Below are 27416 nucleotides of genomic sequence, written 5' to 3'. Positions count from 1 at the left end.
TGGGATAATTATCTGTATTATTAGTAGATTAGCAGCTTCTGAAATCATGGAAACAATTTTCAGAGTGCTCTGTACTCGGGGTTTCTAACAAGAAGTTTCTCACCATCACCATTACACGATAAAAGTTTGGAAGAAAAGAGCTAAAAGAGCCTAATGGCTCAAAACCACAAGGGAAGCAATGAATTTTGAAAGCAGACTTATCTGCTTTAAGCTTATGGTCTTTAACAAAATCTCCCGACTTTGGAGAGCAGTTTTTGGCTTTTGAAAGCTCCCCCTTGGATCTCTAAATGCTGCTCTTCACAGCCACTTCCTTAAAACCCGTGCAGAAAACATCTGGGACTGACACTGGGAGCAGAGAAGGCAGCAGGATTCCCATCAGCACCACTGCTGATGGAATGCTGTGCTTCCCTGATGGTTTTATGGCATAAATCCCATTTATATAACAAACCAGCCCTGCTTTATCAGCTCCCCAATAACAGGGATCACGCCCTGCACCAGTGAGCAAATCTGCCCCAAAAAAACACGGAGATCCCACTTGGCTGGCAGGATTATTTCCCGCAGGAGTGCACGTGGAATTGTGCCTTCCCAGGACAGCTGTGCCTGGCTGGGGGCTCCAAGGGGAAGTTCCCAGCAAGGAGGAATGTGCCAAGAGGACAGGTCAGTCTTCAAATGTCCAGTCTGATGCTACCAAGGGAAAACTTGGGCTGGGTGCACGTGGCACATCCCAAATTCACTCTGGCGGGAAGGAAGGACCTGAGGATCCCATTCCCAGCTCTACCTGACAAGCTGCCTGGTCATCCCATCTCCACCCCCAGAGCCAACAAAGCCCCAGTGAGGGGTCCTCCCACAAAAACATCCCCACCTGTCCTGTGTGGAGACCTCATGGAGTGCTAAATTAGACTCTGAGCTCTTTGAGGATGCTTTGGGAAAGGATTAAAAGGAGGATATGTTCATATTCTAATATTCTGATTATATTCAGTGGAGGGTAAAAGTCCAGTCCCCAAGGCTCTCATTTCAAAAAGCCCCTGCAGGACACACACACACAAACGCTTTGGAAACAAAACACCATAAAAAGATCAAAGATCCCTCTGGGAATAGATTCTCTGCACTCTTCAAAGCCAAATGTCCCCTCGCTTGCCCCCTCACAAACTGATTCATTTCAGTGGGAAGAATCTGCTCACACAATCAGCAAATCCACGCAGGGAGAATAAGTGATTGTCCTTGTTAACTCAGGGGCTGCAGCAAAACCCACAGAACCCTCTGTGTTTTCCTCTGCTTTGGAGAAACAACAGGATTTATACTAATTCCCATTTCCAAGCTGCAAGTGGTATTTAATCTGCTACCAGGCAGCTTTTCCTGGAATCATTTTGCACGTGGATCAGATGGAAGCCCTTGCTCCGAAAATCCAAGCCATCCTCGGCCGTGCCTGTGTGTGGTCCGAGCAGGCAGCTCGTGCAGCGGGGAATGGGAAGCCACTAAAATGATTCTGCTTCTAAATATTTTGACCTTTATTGACATTTATAAGTAGCAGGCAGTTTAATTACCAATTCAAGGAAGTTATTAGCTACAAAAGGAGCCTGTTCTTTTTTCTCCCCCTGCCTCGTGGCTCCTTTCCCAAGCCGAGTGCTGTTGGATGGGATTTGTGTGGCAGGACAAGGCAGAGGAGCCCAGGAGAGCTCGGCTACTTTAGAGCAAATCTGTACAGAAATCCTTGGACAAGCCAAAAACCTTCCTGAAATGGAGACTCCAGAGGTTCCAGCAGAACAACAGGCTCTGCTGTTGGGGTTAAAGCCTTATATTCCAGCCCTGTCACCTTTTCCTCCATGGAATTGCTTGCTGGGCATTCCTGCAGGCTGGGTTTGTTTCTAGCACACCCATGGAAAGGCCATTCCAAACAGCTTTTGGGGAGGTTTTTCCCTTTTTTTTTTTCTTTCACAATATACATTTAAGGCCTGGCAGGAGGAGCTGAGGATATCCAAGACTTGGCTGCTAATCCTGAGGCATTCTGTGAAAACAACTGCGAGTTTTGCCCCAGAGATGGATGAATTCCTACAGCAAACAGAGCAGCTCCTTTCAAATCACCTCCAGCCCAACTGCACCACCAGGCTCACAAGGGCTGGCAGCTCTGCACACACTGAGGGTCCCCCCAGAGCACCAGGATTGTTTGCTGGCTGAGGGCACTCACGAGAACCTCTTCATTAGAAAATATTGATGACAACGAGCGAGGCCCTGCCATGATTTTAGGGTACCTTTCTTTCAATAAACATTAACTCCAACACATTCCAAAACTGCAGTGTGAGCAGAGCCCTGAGCCTCAAAGATCATCAGCACTTCCAGTCATCTGTGATGGTGCCCAGCACCTCCTGTCCCCGTCAGGAGTGACCAGCAGCTCTCCTGGCAGCTCCTTCCCAACCAGCCAGGACAGGAGGGATGGAATGGGATCCCCCCCTCCTGTGGGAACATCTGCTTATCAAATATCTGAGCTTACAGTCAAACATATCTTCCTGAAGATGAATAGCCAAGGAAACCTTGTGCAAACATCAGCCAAAGCAGGCTCCAAGTCAAAAAGCGAGCCCAATTCACCAGCCCAGCTATCAGCAGGAGTGAAATGTCTGCATTTTGACAGCCTCGAACAATTCAGTGAATTCTGACCCTGATGGCAGTCAGGCAGCTGCCCCTGAGAACTGGGCACTGGCTTCTGGGAGGAAGGAAATCGCTGCCACATGCAGTAAATAAAAAGAAGGTTTTGTTTTTTTTTTTTACAAAAAATACACACATAGTTGTGCTGCAGAATCATTCCATTCAGCCTGGCCTGAAACACAGGCAGCTACAACCCCATCATTCATCTCCAACATAAACACACAGTGGGTCGGACTTGCAGCAACATAGGTTGGGATTTTTAGGAGATGACATAAATAAATGTATTTTTATATTTCCTGACCACATTAAGCTCGAAATCAGGAGTTCTAAAATGTGAGCCACACACTGTAAGGCTCCTAATGGCCAATAAATCCAGCCAGTCACACTGGAGCAATGTTTTCTCCTTAAAGGTACGTTTTGCTGCAGGGGATATAAATACAAGGGGACTTGTTTTTTTTAGGGCTTTGTGATTATATGTAGCTGAACATGATCATTCAATCAGGGTTAAAGTTCTCTTAGGAGGACAGCAAGATGGAAACCACTTCAGAAGGCACAATCTCAGATCCCAAATATTATTTCTACATGGCAAGACGTTCAGTAAGGAGAAGGGGGAAGGTTGGGGGAAAATTGCTTTCTCCCAAAAATAGACCAGTTCTGAAGAGGAGAAGTGAAACATCCCAGCTCAAGAGCATCAGTGTGTTCCTCTGCTCCTGTCCCACCTCTGCTACAAAACAAGTTCTTATCCTGCCCAGTGGATCCACTTCCCGTTTGTACAGTAGGGATTACAGTGCAGGAATTCCTTCAGGGGAGGTTAAAGGGATGAACGACCTTGGGAGAATCACCAGTGACACTTCAGAGCTAAAACACTGCCATGCTGAAGGTTATTTTCACTCTTCAGCCCTCTCAGCACTCCAAAGTGGAGATCAGAGTGATCCCCACGACATCCCACACTGGGAAATGGAATACAACAGGGAGCAGGAATTTTTCAGCTTCTCAGAACGGGTCAGTAGCAAAGCCAGGAGTGATTCTGGGGAGCAGCTGGCCAGGAAGCACTGGCAAGGTGAGTAAGGAAACACCTTCAAGTGGAGTTTTGCTGCATGATGGCAAATAATATTAATAAGAAGATTAATAAGAAGCTCTCCACCCACCCATGTGTTAAAAACCCAGGTGGAAAAGTCAAGTGTTCAAGAGCCGGAGCAGCAGAATTAAGGCTGCCACGTGCAGTCCCAATTCACCTCTTCTCTGTGACACACTGAAAAGGTATTTTCCCCCATGGCCTCACCCCATTCAGTGGGCAGGATGAACAGAGCTATTCAGTATTCCTCTTTTTTTTTTCCACCTTTTGGAGTCAATGTGTGGCCTTGGCTTTATTTATAGCGTGTCATTTAAACTCTTCACTGAAAACAGGATTATTCATACCCCTGTGGGTTTTAATACACCACTTATCACAGAAATATTTGCTTCAAAAACATAACAAATGTCTCCTGACAAAAGCCCTGCCAGGGAGGTGGGATGGCAGCACAGCCCCCAGCGCTTCCACAGAACCAGGATTGTTTGGATTAACATGAGATCATCTGAATGGAACACCCTGTGTAACCTATTCTGGGTTTTTACAAACCAGCAGCAACAAAATCCCATTTTTTAATTTCCTTTTTCAGAGAGAAAGCTCCAAAACTTGCGCTGCCCCAAGTTCTGGGTTTGAGGAGCCATCTGCTTGCACTCAGGGCTGGCCACAGCATCTGCAAACCTTGTTTGCTGTGGTTTGAAGCCCCTCCTTCTGTGACCACGGGGCAAACACCCAGCAAGGCCTGATCTGGAGAGAAGTAAAGCAGCAGGGTGAGACTGGAATGAAACTATTCCCTGATTTTGGAAGATTCCCACTGAAATTAGCATTTTAAAAGGGAAAAAAAAAATGACTCCTACCTTTGTTTGCATGTCCTTACTTAGCAGTGTGCATCCATGTGGTTATGGAATGCACCTAAACCCAAAGGTTTTAGGTGTATTGCCAACAAAATAATCACATCTGATTATATATATATTATATATTATAATAATGTATTGTATATTAATTTATTCTATATAATATATAATATTAGATAGTTTATATAACAGAAATAACAATAATATGCAGAATAATTTAATTTTTATGTTAAAAATCTTATCAAAACTACTCTCAGTGTCTTTGGTCATTAAAGTCCCTTATGTGCCACTCCCAGCCAATCTGTGCCTGTTTGGGGCAGGAGACAGGGCCTGCTGTCCTGCCTGCCAGGGCAGCACCACAGGGAAAGTGCCCAAGGGGTGTGTTTTAAGCTGAATTCGAAGCACTGAATTGGAATGTTTCATAATCTAAGCTGACTGCCCACAGAAGGAACAATTGCATGATTTCAGTAATGACCTAATTCAATAATGAACTGATTCAACCCCTTCCAAAACAATTCGTGAACTCTTACCCATTATCAGCTCAGGGACCTCCATTAATTAGCACTATTCTTCCCTCTGTCTGTGTTTATGTTATGGGTGCAGGGCAAAGACGCACATGCAAAGAAAACAGAACTGTGCCTGTTTTGTTCCCACTCACCAACAGCGACAGGAAAACCTCCAAGAGCAGTCTGGATGTTTTGAAGTTGTCAGGACACTTCATTTTCTCTCGTTCCCGAGCTCCAGAAGCTTCCTCTTCTGTGATTGCAAACAGATGATGGCAGGGTCCGCAGCGAGGCTGATCCCAGGGAATTCCAAGCAGTGGAATTCCAGCTTGCAGGGCTCCCAGCAAACACAGGCCCAGTCCAGACGGAGCTGTCAGCAGGGAGAGAGGAAGGAATTCAAACTGATTTTTAGAGGCAAACTTTCATGCCCTTCCTCACAGCACCCAGGGAACAGTGGAAACACCTGTCATTTATTACTGGGATTGTCAGCCAGAAACTGAGCCCGGGCATTCACAATGCCAAGATGCACCTTTGTGTCACTGCAAAGTCTCAGGAGTTTTGACCATCTATCTGGGAGTTCCCCAGAAGGGGGAAGTGTCTGCTCCTCTCTGCATACACCAAGAAACTTTATAAAGAGTAAACAATTCAGGAGCTTGTTTGAGAATGACACCTTTTAAAATTGCAGCTTTTAGGACAACTGGAAGAGATTCTCAGATTTCTCTCCTCTCCCTGCCAATCTTTATGATGTTTCTTTGCAAAATAAGAGATGGCAGATTCTCAAGCAGTTTAATTTTCCCCCAAATTACCCCAGGAAAAGCGAGTGATTTGTGACAACAGCTACTCCATGGGCACAAAACAGGAGTGTGGGAGCTGCTGAGTAAACAGGGTGTGAGTTTTAGCCATCTGCACCTCACCTCAGGGATCTCAGGGATCTCAGGAATCTCAGGATTCAAGCACAAGATCTTCCAGACTCTGCAGGGTTTCTTTCCGTAGGGATTGTCTTCAAGAGCTGCCCACAGAATTCCCAGGATACAAGATTGGTGTGGCCACAGTGGGAGTCAAGCAAGGCATCACTCCCAAAATTTCCTATTTTTCTCTGCAAAGCAAGACCAGGCCATTAATACAGACGAGCTTCAGACAAAAAAAAAAAAAAAAAACAAACATTAAAAACCATCTAAGGAAATGCAAGGAAAGTCATTTTGTAACACAGAAAAATCCAAGCACAGTTATACAAGTGTTCTTGTTCCAAGAACAATTGTAAGTGGGTTTTGTTTTGATTTTGAAACCCCTCCAATACCTCAGTGTAGTTGCATTAGACCACACACTGGAAAAATTACGTGGTTTTCTGGTTGCTGTATAATAAGAAAGGATGTTTCTCTCTGAGACAGAAAAGGCCTATTCAAGGTTGGAAAGGGAGTGTAGTTTGGAGGAATGAAGAATCAGGAAGCTGGGGAGATGGGTCATGATTGTGTGAGGATGATTTGGTCTGGCTGTCTGAGCAGCTGCCAGGGAATCAGGAAAGCCAGGCTCTGCTTTTTAAGTGAAAAAAACAATAAATACCAGTTTTAGGGTATCTTCTGCTCAGAGTGACCCCAGCCCTGGTGTCTCTCTGAACTGTCTAGCTAAGAGGTTTGGCAACACAAAGATAGAAAATTAAGGGGGAAAACGAACACCAGTTTGTTTCAGGTAGTGGGGTGTGTGCCACAGCTGCTCTGATACGGTCACACAGTGTTCCACAGCAGGAGAATCCATAAATATCTACATACTGATGGACGAAGATCCACTCCAGGCTGTGGACGAGTGAACAGCAGATAAAACATCCCCAGAGTCAGTGGTGACTCTGATTTCACACCCACGCAGTGAGCCCCTTGCATAACCCACTTCCCAGGTTACTTTACTGGGAAATTCTGGATGGAATCCACCAAGCACTTTTTTTTTTTTTAAACCATTCTTTTTACCAATAAAACACAATGAAAGATTTTACAGCCTTGATGTGTTTCTGGCCCCTTTTAAAAACCGCTGCTAATAAAAATTTTTGCAAGAGGGAAAAAATGACAAAGCTGTCACAATATCCCCTGGTTTTCCTGCAGAAAACTGGGAAACAACATCACAGGAAAAGACGGTGTCAAGAGAGAAAGCTTTAATCCCCACAAGTCTGGCATCACACAGCACTGCAGCCACTCCGCTTTGTTGCTTGTTCTATCGGGCAGCATTTTGACGCTTCCACTTTATCGAGGAATTGGCCACGAGAGGGCACCGGTTCTGCTCTAAAATAACCGGCCAAAAAAAAAAAAAAAAAAACAAACCATAAACCCGAGGAGCTAAACAAATAAATGGGGGGTTGTTTACAGAGCCTCCCTCTGCCCTTTCATGCAGGTCCCTTCCCTGCTGCTCTTGGGAGGCTCTTCCCCTTCTCCCTGAGCACGGGAAGTTTTTCCACACCTGACAGCAGTGTTTGAAAACACAGTTTCATGGCCTTTTTAGTGCACTTTATCCACGAGGGGGGACTGAAAAGTAACTCACACGACTGAAAGAATGAAGAGCTCGGGCTGAACCTCCAGGCTGTTTTTCCCACAGACAGCACCCCAAGGAATTCCTCTGGAAACAAGAGAAAAGAAAAAGTATGTTATTTCCCAAGCTTGCATCCTGATTCACAGTGATCCACGTGAAAAACAAAGCCCTTGGTCTGACAGAATCTGGCAGTGAGATCGTCCTGGGAAACACCACTCAGGACACAGACATTTACACCAAGAGAAAAATCATGGGATCACAGAATCCTGGAATGGTTTGGGTTGGAAGGGACCTTAAGGCTCATCTCATTCCACCCCCTGCCATGGGCAGGGACACCTTCCACCAGCCCAGGTTGCTCCAAGTTCATCCAACCTGGCCTTGGACACTTCCAGGGATCCAGGGGCAGCCACAGCTTCTCTGGGCAACCTGTGCCAGGGCCTGCCCACCCTCACTGGGAACAATTCCTTCTCAATATCCCACTTAAATTTCCCTTCTCTCAGTTTGAACCCTTCCCTCCTTGTCCCATCACTGCCATTCCTGACAGCAGAAGTCTCCCAGCACTGCAGATGTTTGGAGATCTGTCTGCAGACCCCGTTCGGGATGTGAATGCACAGACAGACCCCTGCAAAGCTGACTGTGCTCACCCAGGAAAATCCCTCCCTGCTCACAGATTCCTCTGGTGAAGCTAAAGCTTGTCCTGCACCCATTGACTGTGGATATAAAAGGATTGTTCTTTTTTGTTGTGGCTCCAGAGTGAACAGAGTGCTGGCTTTCACTGGATGCTTCTCCCGACTTTTTGTGGATTCGTTCGACGCAATTCCCCCTGGGAAAGTCACTTTGTTCTGAACGCCCTGGCAGGTTTGGGGCAGTGCAGAGGAATCTCCCAATTGGGACACATCTGTTGGGAAGAACAGCAGGTAAGGCAGGAATGGGGTGGGGGATTAAAATAACTCTTGTTTATAATCAGGGCAGAAGGTTCTGGAGCTGCCAGAGAACATGAGGGTCAAAAGGGTTTTCCAGGAGCAGCTTTACAGCCTGAACTTATTGAAGCTTTTTGCACTGTTTGAGTAGCTGTTTATTCTACTGCTTTGGAAAGGTACCTGCCAGAAAAACAGAGCAATGCATAGTTCCAAAAGGGATGAACTGATCTGAAAAGTGATGGATTGGATATTCCACAAGGGAATTGTTTCCCTCAGTGCAAGGGGTTGTAAAATCATAACGTGATTCCTGTGCTTGAGCAGTTCATGAGGTACTGAAATGATTTCTGATACTGCTACTAACAAGGAGAATAATAATCAGGCCAAAGAGTGAAAAAATATACTGATTTTGACTCATTATCCTTAGCTCCACTTGAGCTCCCAGCTCCCAAAATACGAATCAGATAGTTAGAAATGTCCAAAGCCATAATAAACACCCTAAAATGTTCACTGGCAGACCCCTCAGAATACACTTTGTTTTTTGCCTTCTTTCTCCATGTGACTGTTGGTCGCTGCTGGCAAAAACACCCAGGGGAACACTAAATATAAATGGACTGAGTGTGCTGAAGAGCCACATTGCACTGTCAGTGTCTAAATTAAAATCACATGCATTTGCAGCCCTTTGATTCCCAATAAAAGTACTTCTAGAGCAGTTAGAGCTGATGTTTTAAATGTTTGTAGCCTGCTCTTTTTTTCTTTTTCTTTTCCCATTGCAATCTAAACGTTCCCATTCAAAATGCAGGGGTGGAGGGATTTTTAATCCCAGACTAAAGGCTTTGAAAATGAACCAGTTCCATTTTTGCCAAGCCAGCTGTGCAGCCCCTGTGTTAATCAGGAGACAGGGAATGATCATTAATAAACACAGAGGAACCAGAGCTCCCTGAGGTTGTACATTTATTCCACGTTCTGCCAAAGGGTTCCTTTGCCTTTTGGGTTTTGCCAAACTTAGGGGTTTATTTTGGTCAGGGACCAACCTGCAAGCAGCACAGGCACTCCAGTGCAAAACCTGATTATTTTTTATAAGATATTTGTACTTTTTCTGAGGAATCCTCGGAGAACTGTATCAATCTGGGGGAAAAAAACTGCTGTCCTACAAAGCCCTTCTGAAACTTCAACACAGTTAAGATAGTTAAAACTATTGGTCCAGCGAGAGTTTAATTTGATGTCAGGGTTCAAACTGAAAACTGAGGCTGGGACTGGATGAAAGGGACATCACTAAGATAAAAGCTGCAGTTAATGAAAGCTGCAATAATTGCAAGAGTGAAATTTTCAGTACAACTTCCCCCTCCCCCCCCCCCAGGGTTTGTTGCCGTCACAGATTTAGGTGTAAGAGGCAGATTTCAGGGGTTTAGTCACTGAATCAGTGGGAGAGTCTGACATTCAGAACAAATCAGAACGAAGAGACTTTTAGAATAAAGTAATGATGGAAAAGAGGCAGGGTGTAGTAATTATGATCAGGTGCTTCATTTTCCCCTGGTTCTCCTCACCCTGCCAGCAGCTGCATCTTCCCCTTCACCCAGCGCTGCTTTTGGCCCTCAAGGAGCACTAAAAGCAGCTTTTCCCTGGGGTCCCCCAGCCCGTCTGGGCAGCAGCAGCTCCTGACAGGACCCTTCCTTTTGCAGGTGGCACCTTGCAGAGAGGCTCTGCAGGCTGAGGATGGACATCCTGGGGCTCTGGGCTCTGCTCCTGCCCCTCCTGCCCCTCCTGGCGCTGGGCACGGCCGATGACTTCCAGTGGACCAAAAGCAACCCCGGCTCCTTCCACTATGGCACCTTTCCAGCCGGTACCTGCGAGCCACTCTGGGCTCCCTCCCTCCCTTCTCATCAATAATCTACAGTGAACAAAACATTTCCAACTCAAAATAACCCTTTGCTGTGCAGCTGACTTAAGAAATAAGTGAAATAACCGTGCTGGGCTTGATTCCAGCTGTTAATATTATCCAATCCATCCTTCAGTACTGATTTATGAGCTTTACCCGTTCTTCAACATATATTGATATACACATTTCACTCAAGCAAAATCAGAACTAGAAGGGTATCTGATTGTTTTTAAGTGGTTCGTGAAATGGATTCCTCGTGGTATTCTGTATATTTCTATTTATTTTACATAAGAGCTAAACTTGTGGTTGCTAAAACCACCACTAAAACCAGCAGGGAGAAACGACGTGAAAACCTCATTATTTTTTGTTTGGTTTGGTTTTTTTTACAGTAGGATCTTCCTGCCACGTTATCCAAGCACTACCTCATCACTACAAACTAGATTTTATATGCTGAATAAATGAAGGAATGAGATTCCTTTTCCAGTGCCTTAGAACACCTGCAGTTCATACCCTGTTTTCAGACAGTCCCTTTTGAGGCACTGATGGATTTTCACATGGAAAACACTTCCAGTTCCTTCTCGTACTCAAACTGGGTACCAAGCCCAGCTGAGCAGGAAAATGTTGGAATAACTCCCTTGTTTTCCCTTCAGGTTTCCTCTGGGGTGTGGGAAGCTCTGCCTACCAGACCGAGGGGGCCTGGGACAAGGATGGGAAAGGCCCGAGCATCTGGGATGCTTTTACCCACAGGAAAGGGAAAGTGCTCGGCAATGAAACGGGAGATTCAGCCTGTGATGGATACTACAGAGTCAAGGTATCATCTCCCTCTCCTCTGCAAACATCCTGGAGCCATTCCATGCTCCTGATTTCCCCACTTGGAAATAACAGCTTGACTTGCTCTACAGGCTCATTGGATTTAGGAATCCCAGGGACGATGTTCTTAATTAATTCTTAATTACTTCTTCTTTCCCAGTAATCTCGTTGAATCAATCACACCACAGTATTTCCCAAATATGTCTCATTTTGTGTCGGTCTAAATCTGGTGGAAATTCCAGATCCTTAGTTAAAACACATTTGAGCTTGGAATAAAACTGACTTTTTTTTTTTTTCTGTGTGTTTGAGGTTTTCTATGTATTTTTAAGAGGCTTTGAACTCCAGTCTGAATGTTTCCCCTTTTTTTGAATGGGTAACAAATAAACAACCAATGCAGCTCTATCCACAAGATGTTTTCAAGCTTAAAACTGTCAAAACCAAGTTTCACATGAGTGTCCTGGAGGAAAGACAGATCTGCAGCCGGAGGAATCCAAATGCCTGGGATAAACCAGTAACCCATAATTGGGATTCCACCTAGTTTTCAGTTCAAGAGCTCAGAGGAAAGGAGCTGTGTGATTTCTTACAAGAATTTAGGGTTTTTTGGAACTGCAGGGTAAGGCAGTGAATGAAAGCCTGTGCACTCATGTTTTCAGACTAAGCTGGAATGTCTGAGGTCAAGATTTACAGGCCTCTCTTATTTCCTGACAAATTCTGACATAAATATAATTGTGGTGCAAAACACCTCAACTTACATTTCTTTCAGTCCTGGGGGTCAAACCCTTCCATTTCCATAGTTACCCAAAACATCACAGGACTCCTTTGGGGTGCCCCCCCCCAAAAAAATTATGCCAGCGGAACAAACCATCTCAAAACTGAAAATAAAGGATGGAATCCCCTTTTTGTGGAACTCCTGTGTGGATTTGCTGCACTCAGGACCTGAGGAGGTTGTGCTCAGGCTGGGGATGGGGGGGTTTCTGTTCCCAGGATGACATCCAGCTGCTGAAGGAGCTCAGAGTGAATCACTACCTGTTGTCCATCTCATGGCCTCGGATCATGCCCACTGGAATCAAAGGTGAGCACAACAATTTCCCCCCATTCTCACTGGCACTTTTGTCAGTGATTTTCCTCCTGAATAACCCACAGCTGTTTAAAATTACTGTTTTAAAACTACAGATTTCTGCAAAGTGTTCCCAATGCTGACACGTAAAATTCCTTAGTTTAAATGTTTAGATTTCTGTTCCTTCAGTTCTTTGAGAGCCAATCCAGGGGATTCCTTGTCTGTGCTTTCCATCAGCTGAGCAGCTGAATGAGAAGGGAATCCAGTTCTACAATGATACAATTAACAGCCTCCTGGAAAACAATATCACCCCAATTGTGAGCCTCTACCACTGGGACCTTCCACAGGTAAGACAATATCGAGATTAGTGAAACATCAAATATAAAGTATTTCCAAGCTTAAGGTCTTAAAGTACTTAGAAAAATTAATGATATCTGCATGATTGTAAGTACTTTCAATTATTTCCTATTCATTTATATTTTATGTGCATTGAAGTTTTGAAAAATCTCCTTCTGAGCTACTGAAATAAAAGTCTTCGTTAACAAGCAGCTGGACTTGAAGTATAACTATTAATTCTTGCAATTCGTATTCCCAAAGGTTCTCCAAGAAAAGTATGGAGGCTGGCAGAACATAAGCATGATAAATTACTTCAATGATTATGCAAATCTGTGCTTTGAGAAGTTTGGTGACCGTGTGAAACACTGGATCACTTTCAGTAACCCTTGGGTAAGTTATTGACGCTGTCCTTCCAAACCCTTCTGTTCCCAGAATTCCAGGGAAGTGACACTATAGAGGAGAGCAGGTTAGAAATTGGAGGGGGAGAGGGAAAGGGAGAGACTGAGACCATCAATCTTCGTGGCCAAAAATCTCAGTGGGCAGAGTTTGCACAAAGGCAGAGTTTTAAGATGAAATTCCAGTGTGAAGTTTTAAAAAAATCATCAGCTAGAAAGAAGGACAGGAAACAGAGAGGGAGAGGAATCAGAGAGGGAGAGGAATCAGAGAGGCCCTTCCTGAATTCCATCAGCTCACTCCACTGACACCAGTTCCCAACAAGCCCCAGCACGTTACCCACCAGGCAGGGGGGGAGCAGATGGGGAGCCAAGGGGAGGGAAAATGGGCTTGGAGAGGGACATCCCGTGCAGGGGAGCACAGAATCCCAACCCACAGGATGGCAGCACGTTCCCTGGAGAGGAACTAACTCCGTGTCTTTGCAGGCAGTTGCTGAGAATGGTTATGAGACAGGAGAACACGCCCCAGGACTGAAGCTCGGCGGGTGTGGAGCATACAAGGCTGCTCACCACATCATCAAAGTAACACTGATGTCATATTTTAAATTATATGTCAATTAAGAATTGTTTAGCCAATTTTACTCTTTAAACAGAAATATAGTGTCACAGCAATGGAGTTTCCAAGTAGGACATGGAAATTATCACCTGCCTTTGAAGCACCTGTGAATATTTCAGTGTAGCCTGAAATTGGAGGTGCTTGATGTGACACTGCTGCAACAACTTCCATTTTCCTTGTAATTTAAGTGCCTCATAGTAAGTTTCAATCTGGATGAAAAGAAAATATCCAGGTTACTCCAGAAACAAGCCATAATATCCTGACCTGTTGAAATGAACTGGAATTTTGCAAGGGACTCCAGGGAGGGAAGGAAATTATTAAAATTAATGTTCATCTGCCTGAATAAATTAGGCAAAGACATCCAGAGACTGGGGACACGGCCAGCACACTGCAGTGACTGCACATAAACAGTTACTGTGTCTGTGCAGGAACTGTGTGTTCCCTCCCTGGGCATCTCCAGGAGTTCAGGGAAGGGATCTTGCATCGATGCTTTTTGGCTTCTTACACGAAATGAAAGCTCCTGTAACACACCTGAAGGAAATTCTGTGACATTTTCAGGCAGCTCTTGGTGCCAAAGCTGCTCTTGGCACAGCAGGGTCGATACAAGGTGATTTCTTGTGTCCTAATTCGCAGACTCACGCGAGGGTTTGGCACTCCTACAACAGCACGTGGCGCAGCGAGCAGAGAGGTAACCACCAACCATCCTGGCATTACCCTCTACTGGTGTTGCAGGGCTTAAAGGTGATGCCCAAACTGCAGAATTGTCCCTCTGTGTTTGAAGGGATGGTGGGAATCTCCCTGACCAGCGGCTGGGGGGAACCTGTGGACCCACACAGCCAGACGGACAGAGAGGCCGCTGAGAGGTACATCCAGTTCCACCTGGGCTGGTTTGCAAACCCCATTTACAGAGGGGACTACCCCGAGGTCATGAAGAATTATGTGGGTAAGTGCCAGTGACCAAGTAAAGATGAATGAATCCCACACTCTGAGCACACTGCAAGGGAACAGCTCCTGCCCAGCAGGTGCTTTAGTCAAGGATGAGGCCACACCGATGGCCCCAGGCTGGGCACGGCTCCTGAGCAGTTTGGGGACACAACAACACTTTAAATCACTGGTTTTCCATGTATTGCACCCAGCTCGCTTCTCCAAACCAAAAGGATGAAAGATTCTTTCCCAAGTGGCCTCTACACTTACACCAGGCTCAGGAAAACCATCAGAAATCCTTCCCTGGGTGGGTGGGCAGGTCCTGGCACAGGTTGCCCAGAGAAGCTGGGACTGCCCCTGGATCCCTGGAAGTGTCCAAGGCCAGGTTGGACAGGGCTTGGAGAAACCTGGGATAGTGGAAGGTGTCCCTGCCCAGGGCAGGGGGTGGAACAAAATGAGTTTTAAGGTCCCTTCCAACCCAAACCATTCCAGGATTTCTCTGATTTCCTGTTGGTGAGTAAAGCAAACCATCTCCCTGCTCCTCAGAAGAGTCTTTCCTGCCATTATTTTGACAGGCAGGAAGAGTGCCCAGCAGGGCCTGGGGACATCAAGATTACCAACTTTCTCAGTGCAAGAGAAAAGCTACATTAAAGGCACGTCAGATTTCCTGGGCATAGGGCATTTTACCACTCGCTACGTCCTGCAGAAGAACTTTCCCTTTCTCCAAGTGTCCGGTTACCACACTGACAGGGACTTGGCTGAACTGGTGGACCCCAACTGGCCAGCTCCAGGTCCTAAGTGGCTTTACTCTGTTCCCTGGGGGTTCAGAAGGTTGCTCAACTTCATCAAGGTGAGTAGAGGAGATGTTTCGTTAAAAAGGAGCCAACAAAACGCCTGGTTACACACAGGAGCTGCATTTACAATTTACACTCCTTTAGATACTCAGCAATTCCACCTTATATATTTATCTTTGCCCAAAAAAACCCCTTTAATTTCAGTGCAGAAAACTACAGAATTCAATCGTTAAATTAGTTAAATTCCAAGCTACCTTTTTCTTACTAAGTACACCTGGAAAATTGCTTTTAAGGCGTTTTGCTGATCTCATGTTGTCAAAGTGAATTTATTTTATGTGAGCCAGTGCAAACACAGCTCTGTTTGCAGACCCAGTATGGGAACCCCCTGATTTACGTGACAGAGAATGGAGTGGCTGAGGCAGTGCCGTGCACTGAGCTGTGTGACGAGGGCAGGATCCACTACCTGAAGGGATACATCAACGAGATACTCAAAGGTAAACTGAAACAGCTCTTTCATCTTGGACTTTCGGAGTGTTGTCACCCTTCTGATTATCTCTGCTTGTCTTTCACATCATAAATATTAACAGGTCAAAGGAGAGATAGTGAACTGTCAGCAACACGACAATCGAAGTGTTGGTGCTAATAAATATAATAAATAATGAGATTTAATATTGCAACGGATCAGCAGCTTCCACTGTCAGAGAGGAGAAATTGCACTTAATGACCACGTTCCCAGAGCTCTGGGACCCCACTTTTAAAGACTCTACATGACTTCCTAATTTGCTTTTTTGCTGTGCTCCTCCCCACCTCGGCCTGGTACAAACCCAAACACATTTGGTGCCACAAACACGTTTACCAGAGCCTTTTGGTTTGTGTTTGCAGCTCTCAATGACGGGGTCAATGTCAAAGCTTACACTGCCTGGTCCCTGCTGGATAAGTTCGAATGGAACAAAGGATTCTCGGAGAAATTCGGGCTCTACCACATCGACTTCCAAAACAAGAACAAGCCACGGTACCCAAAGGCATCTGCTGACTACTATAAAAAGATTATCAGTGCCAATGGATTCCCAAATCCAAGAGAGGTGATGTGAACTGCTGGTTTTGTTCTTTTTTATTTCAATATATGGGCAAATATCTCATGGAGAATTTCAGGAGATTTGGCTGAATAGGGTACATGGAATGATACTTTGGTTGGGTAAATTAGGGATGTGTTTAGCAGACAGGTGTCCATACACTGAAATGGGAACAGCTTCAATTACTGCTTCCAAAGCATTCCAAAAACTCCAACTTACTGAACCAGAAGTTAACAGTGCCCTGTCAGATTTCTGGGCTGAAAAACCACATATAGCCCACATTATCCTCCAGCAAGGTAGTACATACTAGGATGTCATTAAAAAAATTTTATCAAACAATTGACTTGGAGAAATAAATTGCAACAAACCTCACATAGATACAAAGAAACCTGGAGAAAAATCATTGAGGTTTTGAGAGAATAAAGTAGTTTTAGGTCTATTATAGTGGACAAGTGCTGAGGGGCAGAGAAGGGGCACAATCTTGCACTGTAACAGAACTGCTGTCGACATTCCCAGGTGGAAAACTGGTACAGGAAGGCCATGGACTCCTGCTCTTCCACACACCAGCACCTCTCTGCAGGTAATGATGTGTCCTGTTTGGGTTTAGAAAGCAGATTATGGAACTTCCAGGCTTGAAATTTCTCAGGGAACAGCCCTGTTAGCAGGTCCTAAGAGGGGTTTTCTCCCTGAAAGCACAAAAAGCCTCTAAAGTAAAATGTGTTGATTTAATTTACTCTCTCCAGCTCAACCCACTGGAGGGGAATGGGTTAACTTCGGGTGATGATGGAATACATGAACTGACAGAGACGCTGCTCAACTTTCTCTTGCATAATTTCCTACCCTTTCTCCTTCAGGTGGAGGGAATAAAAATCAAAGGCACAGTGAAATGCTGTTAACACACTGACGCTAATTCCTAGCAAACGTCATTTTTACAGCCCTTTGAGCACTGAATGTCTTCCAAAAATTACCTCAGAAAACAAAAAAAAAAAAAAAAAAGAGGGAAAACTGTCATGGATTTGCTCCAGCTTTTGCAGACTGATGAAATTTTGATTGTTTTCTTTGCTGTTTATGCCAATGTCAACAATTTTATGTTAAAAAAAAAAAGTCTTTAATTTATGTTAACTCTCAGTTAGAAATCAGTGCACTCCAAAGGAATAAAATTCTTACATATTCCTCATTTCTCAAATTTTAGATTCCCTGATAACTCACATGGAAATGGTGACAGAGATTGTTCTCCCTACAGTTTTCACACTCTGCATCCTCATCTGCATTGTCCTGCTCATTTTCTACCTTCGGAACCACACCTAAAATGCCACCTCCACACACTTTTACCTTGCAAAAGGGACAAGATGCAACTGGTTTAAGTGGTTCAAATTTACCACAGATGCCTCTTTTCAGACCCCTGTAAAGAAATTTGACTTTTCCCCCTAAGCTTTTTCTGCTCAATTCCCAAAATACCACTTTTTTTTTTTAAATCAGAGCCCAAAGTACTTTCTACATCAACTTCTACTGATTTGAAGTAGCAGATTTGGCATTATTTTGGAAAAACGTTATAGATTTGCTCACCAGAAATACATTTAAGATTAAAGTGATCCCAATCTTGACAGCACGAATTTCAAGGGATTAAAAGCTGCTTGCAAGTCCTGATTTGAGTCTGTTCATCACCAGACTTTTAATTAGCATGTAATTGCGATTGGAAGAGAGACAGGCACCTAATTTTCAAATAAAAAATGAGAGCTTTTCTCCAAATTATTAAACTGATATTTATTAAGATGTAATATTAGGAAAGGGGTTAAGAAATAAGATTTACTGAGGAGAAACCAGAAATGGTAGAAGTTTAGTTTTTAAAGGCATGAATGTTGGAGGGTTTGCTTATTCTTATTTATCAGTAGTGAAGTTTCTTTATGCAGATTGTTTCTGTTTCAAATTATTTAGTCAGCATGAACTGTGCGAGTTGTTTAAAATCAGACCCTACACTATCCAACCAACAAGACAGATGCAACTGCCAACCCAACAGATTTAAATGATTAAGCCCAGCCAATTACACTGATTTGCTTTTCAAAAATTATGCAAAACATACAAACCAACACTGTTAAAATAACTCACTTCACACTGGAGGAAGGGAAGAATCCTTTGAAGAGCAGAGAGAAGCGTGTCCAAGAATACTCCCAAATATAAATACCCCAAAATATAAACACAGGGACAAAGGAAACCAGACCCCAGGACCCTGGATGAACAGTTTCCAAATCTATGAGGATGATGAAACATCACTTGATACTAGGAAAACATGACATTATTGCTTGGCTTGTTGGTTAAGATAACTGACCCTTTGAACAGTGTCTGACTGCACTTTTAATGAGCAAAAATAAATATATGAAACCCCAAAGTGCACAACTTTATTGAATGCTTGTAAATATAACAACAAAAAAAAAATCTATATTTTCAAAGTATTTATACTGTACAGGCTTAAATGCACAATATTTACAAACAAAATAGGTGCCTACAGGTGAATTGTGGCTGTGTAGGTCCCACTGACACATACTGCAGTGAGATGAGCTGTTCTTTAAATCAGTGTTCCTAAATTATCTGCTGGGACACAGAAGACACTGAACATTCCCTTTACTGTACCTTTCCTGCAGAGTAACTGGATCTATGTGAAATGCACCTGACTGCTCTTGGTCACTGTGATAAAATACAGCCTTTCCTCGGTGCTTCCATTCACTGGGGAGTCACAAAGGAGACCTGGAGGAAAAAGGGGAAGGTTGGGATCAGTCCCTGTTCTTGGGAATGGCACAGATCCGTTCGTGGAGCAAAAGATTTCAAAACTAAGTTTCAAGGTTTTCTGGATTACACTTGATCGTATCTGGAACTGTGTTGTCATTTCAGTTTTAAAAACATAACTCAGTCAAGGTGAGAAGGCCAAAAGTCACCACTCCCTGAAAATCTCCAGTTCTGTAAATACCACCTCACTCTTAATTTATTAAAAGGCAGAACACCATTTTGCTCTGATGGAAAGTAAAATGTAAGTACAAAAAAGCTCAGCCCCACTGACTGAATTGGTTTGAAGTGTGTCCCTTCATTCACCATTCCCTACCTGAATGGTTTGATGCCACATGTTCCACAGGAGGATCGGTACTGACTTGCCACGTGGTTTTCACCTCCTTTGCTCCGTGTCCACTGCTTATCTCCACCTTCCATAACTCAGGGTGTTCACTGAGAGAACAGAAAAGCCATCAAAGTTCAGTCCCATCTGAATTTTAATGCTGCAAACACTGAAGTTTCTCTTACTTTTGGTAGAATTTCTTGACAAGAGCTGGTCTAATGGGCAGCTGAAACACGTGCTTCTCGTTGAGGGGGTTCTCCTTGTAATACTTCATGCAAATCCTACAATACACATCAACCAGCTCATTTCTTTTGGAGAAATGCTTGTGCAAAAATTAACTCTACTCCCACACTTTATCATCTCCTTTAGTTTTCAATTTTAGCCACAGAGCAGCGTTCAGCAGCAAGATCCACCTGCCCCTTCTGCAGCCTCACAAACATCAGCGTTAAGAAGGGCTGCTTTTTTAAAGTGTTCCTTTATAACTGTCAAAGAAATTCTATTTTTTATTATCATTTAAAGAGCAAGAAGTAAAAATGCAACAGTTACTGTGTCAAAGGGAAGAGGTTCTCGTGTCTGAACTGGAGTAGGACTCTGCAGTTGACCATTATCTCCAGCATATGGTGAAGCTTTTGGACACGATGAACTTGCTCCTGCAGATCCACTGATGTGGAAATGAAGTAATCCTGGAACAGCAAAGAGCTCCTGCTCTTACCTCAGCACTGGATTTCTGCAACCAGCACATCCTCAATCAACTAAAAAAACCTCCCTGCTCCTTCTGAAAAGCCAGAGTTTTAAGAGAGGCCCAGCACATTCAGAACAAAGTTCTATCAAAGTGTGAACAAAGGTTCACTGCCCTGACAGTGACTCCTCTCAGATACCAAACAACATATAATTTATTATATATATAATACAGAGATAATATAATATTTATTATATTAAACAAAACAATGGCATTCCTGCAGTTTGCTGTTCCAGCCTCATGATCTGCAGTTCTGTTTCTCAGCTGATAAGTAAGACATGACTTTTATCCCACCATCAGCTGAGCTTGCTCTACTTTATACTTTCAACTGCTTTCAGAGTTTAAAAATAAAAATAAAGCATCTCACCAAGCAGGTTAATGTTGCAAGTTCCTGACCTGTAAAATGATCAGGAGAAATTAAAAATAATTAAAATTTAACACACAGGATCAGATGAAATATAAGTAGGATTTGGGTAATCAGACAGGGAACTCTACCAAAGGAAAGTGTAAAGGAATGTTATTTATTGAGATGATTGCTCTTCAAAACAAGAAAAAAAATCTGCCAAGTGGCCTGGTAGAGGCATGATTTTATTTACCAAAAAGGCTGCCCAATGAAAAAACCTATTCCATAATTTACACAACCACCCTCCTGGGGACACACGGGTTTACAAGTACTGAAAATAAAAAAGCAAATGAAACAAAGAATGAAAACAGGATGACAGAGCAAAGCAGGAATGAAGGGATTAACAGCAAAGCTAAAAATTCAATTCTTAAGGAGGCTGGAAACTGTACTTTGGCAGATGGGAACAGGAGAGAGATGGAGGTTACCAGAAAGGTCATTATTCCTGCCTGGAGCACCTTTTCCCTTGAATTCCTGATCATGGAACAGGTCTCAGGCTCACCTACAAAAAAACTGACATAATCCTTCTTCATCTTATCCAGCCCAATCTCGAAGAGCATCTGGATGGGAGTGATGCCAGTGAGGGGAACCACCTCCATCCTGCCGTGGTAGGACTGCTGGATCAGATTCCTCAGGGAACTGCTGCTCCCCTGATGGATCTAAGGGTGGGAAAGGTGTCCTCGTCAGGTGGAACATCAGGGACATCAGCACCACGAACAGAAACAAACTGTGACAATAATATAACACAAGGGAGGGCAGGGAAACGACAGCAAACATGTTTTGCTTGACTCTACTCAAAATCTTGAGATTTATTGTGAAATATGAAATACAAACGCATACCCAGGGCTGGATCTCACCACGTTCCAGGGATGTTATGACCCGTGTGAAACAGTCTGTCAGCTCCTGGTAGGAACTGACACCTGCAAAGGAAAAGACACAATAATTTAATTATCAGTCCAGGACTGTGAAGTCAGTAACAATAAGCCAACACACAAGAATAAAACCCTTTAATTAAAGAATGAGAGCTGGACTGACAGACTGCACTGCTTTTTGGTGACTTTGTCCTATGCTGGCTTTAAAAAAGGTCACTAACAAATATAAATTATCAGAGACCACTGAACTGTGTGTGATTTAGAGCATATTGTCATACACAGATTTGGGCATCAGTCTCTCTATTTACATTCAAAATTGTTTTTCAGATCTAAACTGAAAAACTGTATAAATTTTCTTTTCAGTTTTAGGGCAGATGGGCACTGCTGATTGTTTAGTACCTTTTACAGTCAAATAAAATAAAATCCAGGATCTGCTGCTGGATGCTGGACTGCCTCTGGATGTTGTAAGAAAGTGCATCAACTCACATACCCAAAATGAGCTCTTTTAGAGATTGTTCATATCAATTTTCTGAAGAGCTGATCAGGCCTTGAAACTCAGAGATGTCCTCCCATTTCCCTGGCAGCAGTAGTGCCCAGCAGGCACAGAGAAGAGGGCAGTGAAAGGAAAGCCCCACCAAACACTCACTTCTCATTTTGCACCACAGCTGCTCAGCAAAATCCAGGTCTCCTCTCTCGCTGAAGATGGATTTGATGTAACTGTCCACTGCAGCCGTGTCACATTTGATTTTCTGAAAGAGTTGGGTGACTGAGATTCACAAACTTTATATACCTGAACTTCTCCAGGGATCAAAACTGGGTGCGTCACTAACTTTCCCACTTTTCCAGGGAAATTATCACTGCACAGTAATTTGGAAGCACATTTTTATTTAGAAGTGAGTCTGATCCTTTCCAGGATTATCACACTGGAGATCTGCTGGCCTTGGATCAGGAAGAAAAGCCTCTTGTCACAGAGACCTCAGATCCCAGCAGTGCCCTGGGGGGCCAAAATGCATCCAAAATCTCCAATCAGAGAACTAATTCCCTGTTATCTTGATAGGGAATATTTCTGGTTTACCTGATAGAGAAATCAACATATTTTTAGCTTATCAACAAAAATGCTACTCCTCTCTTGGTAGAAAATAGACCTAAACCTTTCCTTGCAGACTGAAAGGGAAGAGAAAATCTTAATATAATCAAACACATTTTTATGTGTTAATTTGTACACTGCTTTAAAATATCATAAACTTTTAATAAATAGGACAGATATCCAGTTGATACCATTACACTGAGCTGAAATCATTAAATTAGGCAAGAAAAGCAAATTAATGATAGAATTGCCTGCAAAACCTTTTTCCATTATTTTTACATAGGAAAAATTTAGGAAACTGCGCAAACCTCTGTTTCATCCTTGCTCCCAGACCCACAATCTCCATCCAGCTTCTTCTTTAAATCTGGTAGAGGAACAGAAATAAATTTCACCACCATGAAAAAGAAATACCCTCAAACCAATTGCATTAATCCCCAGGCACGTGATAAAAACCCACAACTAAGAGACAAAATGCGCTCAGGATATGGCCTGAAAAGATTTTTTTTTTTTTTTAGTATTTTTTATTATAATTATTTTTATACACGATATTAGGTCAAAGGAAAATGACAGATATTTGCTAAGCTTTTAACTACTCTGTGCAGGTGGTTATAGCACAAAAAAAATGAACAACTGCAGTTCTAATGCTTTAGAAATTGTAAGTGGCACTTGCTTTTATTTCTGTGAAATGTGAAACCCTCCCCCCGTGGAAGCAGCAGCCATTACCAGTCAGGAACTCCTGGACCAGCTCAACAGCTGATTCACACTCCAGAGGTTCAGGCCACTCAGTCACACCCGTCCTCAAACCTTCAGCCAAAGCCTAAAGGCAGAACGAGAACCAAAGCAACAAATCAGTTCTTCTGGGAGGTTCTGCACAAGTCACACTTCAAAATGTAAGTAACTTTGCCAAGAATCATCAGTCTCTGCACAGAGAACCAGGAATTAAAAACTTCCAGAATTTCTGGATGAGCTGTCCTTTTTGTATCCAAAACTAAAAGTGAACTCAGAGTTTAATTCAAAATAAAAGCTTAGAGTTATCATTGAAATGTGATGAAGCGTTAAATCAAGTAAGTTATTAACACATAAAATCCCTATTTCATGTAGGTGTGAGATGGGAATTCCTCCCTGGAACTCACCAGGAGAAGCTGCAGCTCCCGAAACACCTGGTACACGGGACTCCTGGGATCCCCAGACTCCAGGGCAATGTTCTGCAAGTTCCACAAGTTCCATTCAGTTCCAAACTTTACAAATCAATTCTAAAACTGTCCTTAGTGAAATGCACGTCAGCATCACTTCCAGTTTAGATGATGAACTAATCTAAAGGTTTGTTGTCGTATTTTCTGTCCTTTACACTGCTCATGATGTAAGCTGTGCAAAGAGCTTGGGTTTGGTTGCTTTTCCCAGCTGGACTTACCAGAGTGGCAGCTGAAATCAGCGGGGGAGTCTCCAGGATCTTATCAACAACATTCCAGGTAATGTCAACACAGATATTGCTTCCAGACTCTACGATGGTGTCCTCTATTGCAGCAACTTGGATCAGTTCATACTGAACAAACCCTTTTGTCGTCACCTAAGAACGAACAGATTTAAAAACGAACACAACGCAATCACCACAGCGTGGATTGGTTTGGGTGCAGGCAAAGCCACTTTAAAAGCACTTCACAAACACACAAAAAAAGGTTAATATCAGATAAACACATTACAAATATTGCCTCAGCACAGACTCTTGTACTACAGAATCATACTGAGTTTCTCTATAGAATCTATAAAGCTTTTCCAAACCAGCACCATAAATCCCAAAACAAGAGTTTTTAAACTGAAATTGAAGCTGTGATAGGGTGTAAAAACCTACAACACATGAATGATGTCTTCTTTTGTGTTCCATTTTGAGCTCTTCCAGGTTTGCAAAACAGGTTTTATCAGCTGTAGGACCTAGGAAAGGAAAAAAAAGTGAGAATTAAAAAAAACCACATTTGACACAACTCAAATCTGACACTTCAAATTCATTCTCAGATGCTCTGTTTGGTCAAGAATGATTCCTGATATCCTTTAAAAAACAGGGATTCTCCTTGCATTTGTCCTGTTGATAGGAACTGCTGTGAACACAGAAGGGTTTAGTGTGAGTCAGACTGCACAGACACAGCTGAATTAATTCTATTAAAAAGCTATTTTCCCCACACAGCACTGGTTAAATTCATATTTTCTCTCTTTTTTTTAATCCCTTTTGTTTTTTAAAACCAGGAATATAGAGCGTTCCCAAGCAAACATCACACACAAAGAGCAAAGACAGCGCCGCCACATCAGAATCCCCGTATTTTTAAGCCTTACTCATGTGCAAAGTAAAAGCTTACCCTCACATGACACCGTGTAAATGTTGAGCCCTGTGATTTTCTGTCCAGCTCTGAGAGGGTCAGCTCCAAGCCAGCAGGTGTGCTCAGGATCAGAACCATCACACCTGATCCAGAGGGGAGGCAGCACCACCGGGTCGCTCAGCCCCAAGTGGGTCACGTTTGGATTCTGCACCATTGCATACAAGGAAAGCAACTGCCTACAAATGGGAACAGCAGGGAAATCAGATGCCAGCAAATATCCTAAATCTGCCCCTTAGTAAAACTTGACTGCTCTCTATCGTGCTTTGTGAGCAGACTCAAATCATTTCACAACAAGAATACAGGACTATAACCCTCTTTTTAAAGGTAGCACGGTTAAGTCACAAAGGAAGAAGTCTAAGATATTGTACTTCAAAATATAACCAATATATTAATTTAGATTGAAGAATCTAAAATCATATTGAATTTTACATCTTAAACTCATTAAAATATATTAATCAGGTAAACCCCATTTTGGTACCATGCCTTGGTATTTTAATAACACCAAAGAACCCAATCATATTTTAAGCTTTTTTTAACAGAACCTTTAGTGGAAAAAAAAAAAAAAAGCAGTGAAGTCTTGGGAAGCTTTTTTTGGTCTCCTACACCCAGTGAATCCCATGAACCCAGTGGCACAGCTCACAAGTGCTTTCCCAGTACCTTGATTTGAGCTGCTTTGTTAAAAACCTTTAACCAGAGGAGACAACTTTGCAGGATGGAAAATGGTAAAATCTCCTCACAAACTAATGAGTGATTTTATTTTGGGGATTGAAAATGAGAGGTTCTGAATATTGGGAAGAGGGACAAAAGCTGCAGAAGAAAACTACATCAACAGGGCAGGGAAACCTTTGAGACTTACTTTGCTCTTCCCACAGAAAGAGCTGCTGGTCCAGGACTCTCCTTTGGCAAAAGCTCAGAGTGAGAAAGAGCTTCATCTTCTTTTGATTCCTCCATTGAGTCACTTTCTTCATTCTGTGCCTAGAAATGTGCAAGTAGATCAAAAAGTGCAAAGCGTGTGCAAATATTTGATGGGAATCCAAAAGCCTGGATTACATTTAACAAAAATTAACAACTGACACGCCAACTTACTGCTTTCTGCAAAATATACAGTGGGCTGCCCCCACTCCAGAATCTTTCCACGGGACTTTTGCAACTGCCACCGACCAAACGGATCTCCACATCAGCCTGGAAAATCACAATTAAAACTTTTTAATACACAACACAGGAATGCTGCATTCCATCAAATTTTTATACCAGAAACTGCAAAATTAACTAATTCCACGGCCTGTTTTCCAACCCTGTCGCACCCATTGGAGAATCCCAGTCTTTTTTACCTGAGGAGAACACAGGTACTGCGTGCTATGGGTGGAATCAAATCAACTGGGAAAATGCAGCGACTTTCAGCTAATCATAGAAAACCTAAATTCAACTGCTGTCACCAGATATCCTTGAGATGGAAGATGCTCCTTTAGAGTAACATTAAATATCAACCAGTTGCTTTTTTGAATGTCTCGTGAGAGGTCTAAACGCTGTTTGGAGACATGAAAAAAATTACCTCTGTCTCAAGAATGAAGGAATATCAGTTTTTACTTAAGCTTCCCCAAACAGAGAAGCATTGCTTGATTCTTTATATCTAGTCCGCTCTTTTATATTACTATATATAAATAACTATATATATATATAACTATATATATATAAACAACTATATATATAACTATATATAAATATTTAAATAACCACCTGATTTTATTTTCGAACTATTATCAAACTTACAAAAATCCCAAGATTAACACAACTATCAAAACAAGCATTCTATGATTTTACCTCGTAGAGATACGGATGTTCAGGGATATTCTCCCTTCCCTCTTCATATATTCTGAAAGAGAACATTGATTTATATGACATTTTCCCCTCAGCATTCCTAATCAAACAGCGAATTACCCTCCCACACTCAACACCACCACGACCGGCGGCTCCGCCGGGGCCACAGATCCCTCAGGGCGGAGATCCCTGGGAATGACCCCGACCCCCAGGGGAACAGGAGCCCGAACAAGCCCGGGAATGACCCCGATCCCCACGGGAACAGGAGCCCGAACAACCCCGGGAGTAGCCCCGATCCCCACAGGAGGAGAAGCCCGCCCAGCCCCGGGAATGCCCCGTGCCCACCGCCTCAGGAGCCCGCCCAGCGCAGCCCCCGCCCGCCGCCGCCGCTCCGCCATCGCCGCCACAACCGAAAGTCCCGCGCGCCGCAGCTACTGGAGCGCCGTGAGGGGAGGGACGAAGCGCCACGCCGGATCCCTCCGCCGGAAAAGAGTCCCCCGCTTTGGGAGGGGGTAGAGAAGGACAGAGGCGGCCGGAGGGCTCGGGAGGGCACCGAGAGACGCGGCGGAGCCGAAGAGACCGGGGGCTGCCCGGAATCCCGGCTGGGGTTGGGGCTGGGTCGGGAATCGACCGGCGGGCGCGGCAGAAGCGGCGCG

The 27416-nt window shown here is 43.6% G+C and overlaps 2 protein-coding genes across 3 annotated transcripts; one reads left to right on the top strand and one right to left on the bottom strand.

Annotated features, from left to right (window-relative positions):
- Nucleotides 1–1717: 1717 nt before the first annotated feature.
- Nucleotides 1718–26811, bottom strand: ZWILCH (zwilch kinetochore protein). 2 transcript variants are annotated; one of them, XR_003570694.1, is made up of 17 exons: nt 26029–26117; nt 25799–25917; nt 24922–25118; nt 24423–24502; nt 23985–24140; nt 23707–23778; nt 23297–23390; nt 22882–22937; nt 22133–22235; nt 21455–21534; nt 21117–21273; nt 20582–20610; nt 20022–20158; nt 19661–19756; nt 19467–19585; nt 18915–19114; nt 1718–1728 (listed from the first exon to the last, which is right to left on the bottom strand). XR_003570694.1 is itself a non-coding variant. In XM_027879260.1 (17 exons), exons 3-17 carry the CDS (start codon nt 25891–25893, stop codon nt 19023–19025), a joined length of 1563 nt encoding a protein of 520 aa, XP_027735061.1. In that variant the 5' UTR covers nt 25894–25917; nt 26029–26124; nt 26764–26811; the 3' UTR covers nt 18580–19022. The 2 variants fall into 2 exon arrangements, 1 of the variants encoding a protein (XP_027735061.1); XM_027879260.1 differs by lacking the exon at nt 1718–1728 and adding an exon at nt 26764–26811 and having other exon boundaries at nt 18580–19114; nt 26029–26124.
- LCTL (lactase like) lies at nt 10208–17680 on the top strand. The gene is made up of 13 exons (XM_027879265.1): nt 10208–10334; nt 11021–11181; nt 12165–12252; nt 12475–12584; nt 12835–12963; nt 13452–13547; nt 14215–14269; nt 14363–14524; nt 15081–15355; nt 15667–15793; nt 16182–16381; nt 16889–16952; nt 17565–17680. The coding sequence occupies exons 1-13, from the start codon at nt 10208–10210 to the stop codon at nt 17678–17680; spliced, it is 1710 nt and encodes a 569-aa protein (XP_027735066.1).
- Nucleotides 26812–27416: the final 605 nt, after the last annotated feature.

Source organism: Empidonax traillii, unplaced genomic scaffold (assembly GCF_003031625.1).
Source record: "Empidonax traillii isolate 1590-97213 ecotype Southwest subspecies unplaced genomic scaffold, ASM303162v1 scaffold52:size1600334, whole genome shotgun sequence".
Lineage (NCBI taxonomy): Eukaryota > Metazoa > Chordata > Aves > Passeriformes > Tyrannidae > Empidonax > Empidonax traillii.
This window is presented reverse-complemented; position numbering and strand designations above follow the sequence as displayed.

Excerpts from the sequence above, each read along its gene's own strand:
- ZWILCH (XM_027879260.1), bottom strand. The coding sequence starts at position 25,893 with ATGGAGGAATCAAAAGAAGATGAAGCTCTTTCTCACTCTGAGCTTTTG. Across the intron at positions 22,236-22,881 it reads GGAGCAAGGATGAAACAGAG|AAAATCAAATGTGACACGGC; the intron begins GTTTGCGCAGTT and ends CAACTCTTTCAG. Across the intron at positions 19,115-19,466 it reads TGTGGCATCAAACCATTCAG|GTCTCCTTTGTGACTCCCCA; the intron begins GTAGGGAATGGT and ends TTTTTCCTCCAG.
- LCTL (XM_027879265.1), top strand. The coding sequence starts at position 10,208 with ATGGACATCCTGGGGCTCTGGGCTCTGCTCCTGCCCCTCCTGCCCCTC. Across the intron at positions 15,794-16,181 it reads CATCAACGAGATACTCAAAG|CTCTCAATGACGGGGTCAAT; the intron begins GTAAACTGAAAC and ends TTGTGTTTGCAG. Across the intron at positions 16,382-16,888 it reads GATTCCCAAATCCAAGAGAG|GTGGAAAACTGGTACAGGAA; the intron begins GTGATGTGAACT and ends CGACATTCCCAG.